At 45.2% G+C, this 8,647-nt stretch overlaps 1 protein-coding gene across 7 annotated transcripts in view; it reads right to left on the bottom strand.

The window, feature by feature from the left end:
• Nucleotides 1-473: 473 nt before the first annotated feature.
• Nucleotides 474-8,647, bottom strand: part of LOC138821950 (apolipoprotein L6-like) — a 29,417-nt gene continuing 21,243 nt past the window's right edge. For 3 of the 7 annotated variants that reach the window (XM_070014390.1, XM_070014391.1, XM_070014393.1), the window contains 3 exons: nt 5,994-6,090; nt 2,809-3,667; nt 474-1,563 (listed from right to left, as the gene is read on the bottom strand). In XM_070014390.1, coding sequence (XP_069870491.1) covers nt 1,540-1,563; nt 2,809-3,667; nt 5,994-6,090 — 980 coding nt within the window. In that variant the 3' untranslated portion in view covers nt 474-1,539. The remainder of the gene's footprint in view (nt 1,564-2,808; nt 3,668-5,993; nt 6,091-8,647) is intronic. The other 4 variants (XM_070014392.1, XM_070014394.1, XM_070014395.1 and 1 more) reach the window with 2 other exon arrangements.

Raw genomic sequence — 8,647 nt, 5'->3', positions numbered from 1 at the left:
GTATAGTATACCCAGTTCTCTGGGCAGGACGGAGCAAAGGTTTTATAGCTTGGGTTAGTTTATGGGGTTTCTCAGCAAGAAGTATAGATATTTAACTGGTGGGGAGAGAGTAGGAGGACACACCTGAAAGAGGCCAGGAAGGAAGAGTGGGAGAGGAAGGTGGGAAGGCAGAATGCAGACAGCTGGCTGGGCCGTGAGTTGGGAAGAGGCACCAGGGAGGGGTGGTAGGAGGAAAGCTCCTCTCCCACCTACTTTGGTATGGCCTCAGTGGCCCTAGCAAGGATTTAGATTTCCTTCATGGGTACCTCCAGGATGCATTTCTTATAGACAGGCCCTGTAAGTCATGGCCCACATGGAGTCCTGGATTTGACCTCTGGTTATCCTTCTTTCATGGCCAAGGAAACCAAAACTCAGTCGTAGGATTCAGCCAGTCACAGGTGACTCTCAGAGCCCCACTCATCCCTCCCATTCTCTCAGCCATTCCACCAACCAAAGCCCAGAGCTGTGTGACTACTTGGTGCCAGGTATTAGTACTGGATGATAATTATTCAGGATGTGACAGGTATTCACACACCAAAGGATTTTTTCTGTTTTTTTTTAAAGGTAAATCTTCTTTATGCAATTTTTGTGCATGTTATAAAAGTGATATACAGAGGGGTTACAGTTACATAAATCAGGAAATGAGTACGGCTATTTTTGGACAGTGTTACCCCTTAACCCTTTCCCCTTGCTCTCTTCCAATTTTCCCCTCCCATCTCCACACACACACACACACACACACACACACACACACACACACACACACACACACACACACAGTATCTAGAAAGCATGGGTCAAGTCACAGAGTGCCAGCCTTGAGAAAAAAAAAAACCCAAAACAAAAACCCTAGGCATTGAGTTCAAGCTCTAGTAAAGGTATGCAAAAATATAATTAAGAGAGCTGAACCAGGCATCCAGGAAAAATCCACCAACAAGGTGTAAGGTCCTGAAAGAACACTAAGAACTTAGGGTACAAGAGGGGATCCTGGGCCTCTCTCCTTCTGGATGGAATCTGGTTGAGCAGGTTCCAGTGACATCCTTTGTGTGTGCAGCTGGCTCTGAGCCAGTAGCTGCAAGGTAGGGACAGAGAGATGACCTGACACAGAGCTGACCTTTCCGCAGGACCTCTCCTGCCCCTCATTTTACAGGCTGGCAGGAAACAAGACCTGTCTAAAGTGGACCAGCGGTAGGGCAGGCTGGGAACATGGGCACAGTGTCAGTAGTAGCAGAGGGGTGAAGGAGCTTCATTACCAGGCTTGGCAGTGACCTCTTGGTGGAAATGGTTCCTCTCAAGACCAAGGAACTCTCTTGGACCTCCCAAATGGCAGGTCTCTGGGCACCTCCTCCGCCAGCATTTGGCTCCTACTTTGGTTGCTTTTTACCTGGCCCAGAGGTCCTGGGCCTTAGCGTGCCTTCAGCCCTCCTGTACCCAGGGATTCTGCTTGCCCACATCTGGATATAGGCTGAGGACTCTCCATGGTTCCCTCCAGACAGGAGCTCAGAAGCTTTCTTTCTTGAGTTTCTGCAGGAAAAAAATAAAACTCAATGCAGTTAGGTGATATGACAAAACTAACAGGACTTAAGAAACAAAGAACTCCCACTCATCTGGTTGAACCACTACCAAATATCCCCATGCTGCTGATCACATATATGGTATATAACATGTGAGCACTGTTATATATTACAGACTGTGATAGACAATTTGCTCCAGGAAAGCTAGAATGAAGTTGTGACTTTAAACGAGCATCATTATTCCACAATACTGTGAATTACCGGAAATTAAGTAATCACTTAATCACAATCAAAAAAAAAAAAAAAAGAACCTTGGGGAAGGGAGGGAGGGAGGGGATGGTAGGGGGAAAACAATGGAGGGGGTAACAATGTTCAAGAGGAAGTGTACTGTAACCCTCTGTATAGTATCTTTACAATAAAAAAATTAAAAAAAAACTCAATGCAATTATTAGGTGTCAATTTATTTTATGTGTGCCAGTGTTGGGGGTTGAACTTAGGGTCTGGCCACTGTGCATTAGCTTTGTCACTCAAGGCTGGTACTCTACCATTTGAGCTGTACCTCCACTTCTGGTTTTTTTTGGTGGTTTATTGGAGATGAGTCTCACAGACTGTCCTGCGTGGGCTGGCTTCAAACTGTTATCCTCAGATCTCAGACTTTTGAGTAGCTAGGATTATAAGTGTGAGTTACCAGTGCCCAGCCTTCTCATCTTTTAAGGACAGCAGTCCCACCAATTAGGATAGGATCACCACCCTAGGCCCTCCCCTAGGCTGAAGGCCCCTCTCCAAACCAGTCACACTGGGGCTTAGTGTTTCTACATGGGAGTCTGATAGGACACAATCCATCAAGTCCAGGATTCTCAGTGTCTCAGTAAAATCAGAAAGACCCCCTTCCCAGTAGAAGGGTTTTTTTAAAACCTTGAGGGATTAAAAGAAAATTTTTTAGGAAGTAGCGCTGTGACTCAAGTGGTAGCGGGCTCACCTTGAGCTGAAGAGCTCAGGGACAGCGTCCAGGCCCAGAGTTCAAGCCCCATGACCAACAACAACAACAAAAAAAAAAAATGTTAAGAAGGCATGACCAGTACTGACTTCCTCTTCTCTAAGGGATACTTGATACTATTTGGATCTCCTCGGCCACCATAGACTATATCCTGAGGACCATCCCTACAATATCCATCACACACACACACACACACACACACACTGCTCTGTCTGGTCCACCTTGACTCCCACAGGTCCCAGTAAAAAGCTCCCTCACCTTGAATTCAGTCTCTACCTTCTTCTGTAACCTCTCATAGTAGTAGGTGCATTCTGCCACCAGCTCCTCCAGCTCCCGAGCCTTGTCCCAGAGCTCTTTGGCAAGCTCTGCCCTTGTTCCCTCCTTCAGTTGCTTCAAATCATCTGCAAGAGCCACCGAGTCCTGGTATAGGAAGATGACAGCCATCACCCCTCCCGACATGAGTGCACTTTTTTTCATGGCCAAGACTGTTCCCTCAAAGGCCTTTTGCACCTGTCTGCTGCTTTTGGCTGAGACTTGGCCAGTTTTCAGGAGTTGCTTGGCGGCAGTGGCCAAGTGCGGGCGGGTTCGCGCAAGGCGATAGGCTTGGGCATTCCTCTTGATGTTGTCCACGGCATTCCCACAAGCATAGACAATCTTACCCAGAGCTGTAACATAAGATGTCTTCCCTCCGCCAGCCTGCTGGAACTCCTTGTCTTCAGAGGCCATGAGGCTGTTGGCTTGAGCTTGGGCTTTTTTATTTCGAGAATTTTTGAACACATCGCTCACTATATTGGTGATCCCAGCTATGGTCCCCAAGCCTTGGCCAGCAGCTGTGAGCATCAGACTCCCTCCTGCTGTTGCTGGGGCGAGGGCTAAACCTAGGATGCTCATGATCCCGGAGACGATGGCGGTGGAGTTAGAAATCACTTTGGTCTTGGTGGCTCTCTGGTAGTTTGCGTCAATCTCATCTGCAAGTCTGAGGAGCTTTCTAATGACTCTTTTTTGATCCTGTTTCCATCTGGGGAACTCTTCCAAAAATGTTTGTTCTCTAGCTGACAGACCTTCTTCATCTTGTAGCATCTCCTCTTCACCCATGGGGCCCTCATCTTCTTCCTCTCTGTGGATGAGGGAAATAAAGATGAGGGAAAAGCCTGACTCTGCATCTAACCCTGTGGCTTCAGCATGTTCTACCTTTACTAACTTTGAGCCTGAGGCAGGATCGATAGGGTAAAGCATGTGTGTGTGTGTGTGTGTGTGTGTGTGTGTGTGTGTGTGAGAGAGAGAGAGAGAGAGAGAGAGAGAGAGAGAGAGAGAGAGAGAGAGAGAGAGAGAGAGAGAGAGAGAGAGAGAAACCCTGGGGCTGGAACTCAGGGACGGCACTGTCCATGATCTATTTTGTTCAAGGTTAGCACTCTATACTTTCCTGCCAGGGCTGGCTTCCAGACTGGCTTCCAACCTCAATCCTCAGAACTCAGCCTCCTGAGTAGCTAGGAGTATAGGTGTGAGCCACCAGAGCTGGGCTCCTGAAATTCTCTTCATGTGTGGAGCTCAAGGATCTGTGATTTTTCATAGAAACTTGGAAGCTGAGGGAACCCCTTAGTCCATCCTCTGGTGACAAACCCCTTCTGCATCTCCCTATGGAGCCGGTCTGAAAGTTCCAGGGTGTCAATGAGAGGCCTAACCTTTGCAGGAAGCCACTGATCTCATGAAGACAAGAAAGAGGTACAGGGGACTCTGAACAGCCTAGTGAGAGTAACAGCAGCCTTGACCAAATAGGTGGGGCAGGCACATTCTTCCCTAGGGACATTTCTGTCAGTGCTTAGAGGAACAAGAGCTCTGGGCCTGTGTGCAGGGAAATGCCGGGATCCTGCTCAAGAGAAGGAACATGGGAGGGATGGAGGGAGAGATCTGGGAAGAGTAAGGGTAAAGGTCAGATGATTGGCAGGAGTAGGAGACCTCTATGTAGAGGTGAGTCAGAGGGCAGAGGAAGCCTGATTGTAGACAAGATCACTCATGTGGACAAACTTGATGTTAGCTTCTATGGGCATGCCCTCATTCCTCTGTGTGGAGAGGAGTTAGAGCATCCTCCTGGCTTTACTTGGCCCCTTAGCAGATAGGATTGGTCCTGCATGGAAAAAAATTGGGATGAGGGGTTCTGGCCCCTTCTCCCTTGCATTTGGCAGGACAGAGTGAAGAAGACTGAAAGCCCCAAGAGCAGCAACAGGAAGTGGCAAGGCAGCTCCTTCTGGCATCTTCTGTCAAGTGCCACGCTCACATTTCCTTTAGATGAGCGGAGGAGGCCAGTGACAACAGTGGTGCCCAGTCTCCTCCTTCACTTTCTAGCTGAGGGACCTGTGAAGCCCAAAAAGGAAAGCGGATTCTCCCAAGAGACCATGTGGGACCAGAAGAGCTTAGATGTCAGCTGATACCCAGATCCCTTCCTGAAGCTGTGCCTCTGTAACCATGGTTCTAGGACCCCCATGGATACCAATATCCTCAAATGCTTGAACTCAGGGCCTGGGCACTCTCCCTGAGCTTTTTTGTTTGTTTGCCCAAGGCTAATACTCGACCACTTTGAGTCACAGTTCACAGCCACTTCCAGTTTTCTGGTGGTTCATTGGAGATAAGAGTCTCAAAGACTTTCCTACCTAGGCTGGCTTCAGACCACCATCCTCAGCTCTCAGCCTCCTAAGTAGCTAGGATTATAGACATGATCCACCAGTGCCTGGCTACATGTTTCCTAATTAAACCAAATATCTCATATGTACCCCCAGACCCTCCTTCCTTGGGCAGCCACATTGCCTGTCTTAGAATAAAATCAAAATCTAGTTCTATGAAACTCTGCACAGACAGTTCACCCAGTTGCTTGCCCATGCTGTGTTGAGAGGTGATGAGATATAGCTGAACACAGAATTAGCTTTTAACACATTAAATCCATTAATACTAACGGGCTTCCTTTGTGGGTCCCTTTCATGGGACCCAGATGAGGGGTAATTCCTGTTCATGAAGTTCTGAGTAAATCTTCTTTTTTTGTGTGGGTGGGGGGGTCCGGTTGTGGGCCTGAACTCTGGGCCTGGGTGCTGTCCCTCAGCTCTTCAGCTCAAGGCTAGCGCTCTACCACTTGAGCCACAGCACCACTTCTGGCTTTTTTTTCCTGCTTTTGTGGTGCTGAGGAATTGAACCCAGGGCCTCATGCATGCAAGGCAAGCGCTCTACCACTGAGCCACCTTCCCAGCCCCTGAGTAAATCTTAACATGCTTTCAAAAATATTTAGTTAAGCTGGTGGGATATTTTTTTCTCTCCCTAGGGAGACAATAACAGAGATAGTGAAAGGCAAGTAGTATCTGGCAGCCAGTGCTACTGAAGCAGCCACTCCTAACTCCAAAGACACCTGCAGCCTTCAGAGACCCAGCCCTCTCCCTGGGGGCCAAGCCATGGATTACCTTTGCATATCAATGCCAGCCTCCAAATCTCTCACTACCTGGGTGGCAGGCAGTTGATCCAGCACCAAATCCATGTACCCACGAGTTAAATGGTCTTCTGGTTAGAAATGTAGAAAACAAAATTATGACATATGTCATATACCTTGTGAAATTCAATCATACAGATTATGCAAAATTGAAAACATAATAAAACACATGGCAGGCTGTTTGCCAGCTGTTTGTTTGTTTTAATTTTTATTTATTTATTTTTGTTGGTCATGGGGCTTGAACTCAGGGCCTGAGCCCTAATTAGAGTGCAGACTTTCCTGCACAGGTTGGCTTAGCACCAAGATTCTCAGATCTCAGCCTCCTGAGCAGCTAGGATTACAGGCATGTGCCACCAGAACCCAGCTCAGCTGTTGTTTTTAAATATTAGTTTGAGGTCTAACTTACAATAAGTACATACAATAAAGTACTCAGCTCAACAGATTTTAATATCTACATTGGAAGATGGAAAAAGATGCCACTTTGGCATAAGGATTATATTTGGCTAAAAGTGATTGTAAAAAAGCAGATGCAGTAGCCCCACCCCCAACATTCCCAGGGTGGCTGAGACCTAGCCCAGTATATACTGTGTTATACTAAGTGACTGATGGGTAGATAGCATAGTCTACATGGAAACACTGGGCCTTAAAGGGGTGTTACAGGTCTTGAGCAGGACAGAAAGCACAAGATTCATCAGGCACAAAACTGTATACAGTTTAAGGCTTATCAATTGTTTCTGTAATGTCCCACTTAATATTCTTGATCATGGGTAGCTGAAACCTTGGGAAGCAAAATAAGGAAGGTTAATTTTCTGTACACTAGAGAATTGCCACCTAGATCAAGATCTACTCCTCCCACTAATAATATTCCACTCCAAAGGTAACCACACTCTGACTGGTAATTGCTGTTAGAATCATGATAATCACACACCGTTGCTTAGTTGGCTTATTCAACTTCACACAAACAAAGCCATTTGGTTGACTTCTTTCACTACATGTAAGGTCTGTGAAGTTCATCTATGGAGTGGGAGCTTTCAGTTTTAAAAGCTATTGTAGTTGGCTGGGAGCCACCTGTAATCCCAGCTACTCAGAAGGCTGAGATCTGAAAATTGAAGCTTGAAGCCAGCCAGGGCAGGAGACTCTTATCTCCAATTAACCATCAAAAGGAGAGTAGTAGAGCTGTGGCCAAAGTGGTAGAGCTTTGAGTAAAAAAGCTCAAGGACAGCACCCAGACATTGAATTTAACCCCATTACTAGCACTAAATATATATGTGTGTCTAATATATACAATAATGTTATATAATGCATTTCATATCTACATAATAGTAATATATTTACATAATTAAATACAATATAAGAATTGTATGTAATTACTATTATATAGTAATAGGTATTACTATAAACAAATACTATATAATTGTTATTAAATTAATAATTCTACATAATTATCACATAGTATTTAATCATGTGAATATATTATAGTTGATTTATCTTTCTTCTATCGTTTGATGTGATTTGGATTGTTTCTTGTCATTTGCTGTGGTGAGCAAATTGACTATAATGATTGAAAGTTCATTTTGACAGGATAAAGCAGCCATGCAAATTATATTCCCAAGGACATAATCATAGTATGTTTGATTTTGTGACTTATAATGTTACAAGACGTTACAAGATATTATTGTTTGGGACTGAGCTCCTGCACTGGGCTCCAGTAGACTACAAACCAAATAAAAGTAGTTGCTCACACTGCCCAGGGCAGATCAGGGAAAATAAGGAACAGGAAACAGCAGCCAGGAATTCCCAGACCAACATTGTATCAGTGGCTGGCTTGATTAGAAACATATAAGTACTATTTTCTTTGCTTTAAGCCTTACACTCCCTCATAAGCTGCAACTTTTAGTTGTTTTTGTTTTGTTTTGTTTAAGGCAGGGAACAGTTCTCCCTCAGACCTAGCCCACTTGGCCAAATTAATTAGTGTGCTCTGGGAACAGAAGATATCTTAAAGTTATCTTGCAAGGGTCGAGGGAGTGGGATAGGAGGGGTAGGGTGGGAGAAGGAGATGGGAAATGATTGCTCTTGGCACAAAATGTGTTTAAAAGGAAAAATAAAATAAAACTTATCTCAAGGATAGATACAGGTCTTCAAGGGAATGAAGCTGAAATCATCCTTGGTTTGAAGGGTTGGCCAGACATGGGCAACCCAAGTTCAAAGAGCAGGCCAACTTTGAATCTCTGGACCCAGTTAATAAAACAGTGATTAAATGTACCCGTTTGAAGGGAACATTTATCCTACAGTTCATCTGGGCCAAACCCCAGCCTGCTTTTCACCGTGAATGGCAGTGGTGGTAGAGCACTCGAGCCTGGTGTATGAGATGCACCCTCACCCCTGTCTGGGTATTGTACTATATCTCTCTATCTTGCCTGTGCAGAGCAGAAAATTTCCCCTTGGAAGAAATAGCCAGGATTGCTTGTAAGTACAACCTATGCCAGGCAACTATGAATGTAATGAAAGACCTCTCTTTTTTATAACTATGATTTAAAAAAAAAATCGAGGTTAAAAGTTAAGGTTTTAAAAGGCACAAACCTAAACGTCCCCTTAAAGTTAACTATCTAAGGTCTGTGGGAATCCATT

Source organism: Dipodomys merriami, unplaced genomic scaffold, assembly GCF_024711535.1.
Source record: "Dipodomys merriami isolate MVZ:Mamm:240054 unplaced genomic scaffold, mDipMer1.0.p SCAF_97, whole genome shotgun sequence".
NCBI classification, from domain to species: Eukaryota; Metazoa; Chordata; class Mammalia; order Rodentia; family Heteromyidae; genus Dipodomys; species Dipodomys merriami.
The sequence above is the reverse complement of the archived record's forward strand: the minus strand, read 5'-3'. Positions and strand labels throughout refer to the sequence as shown.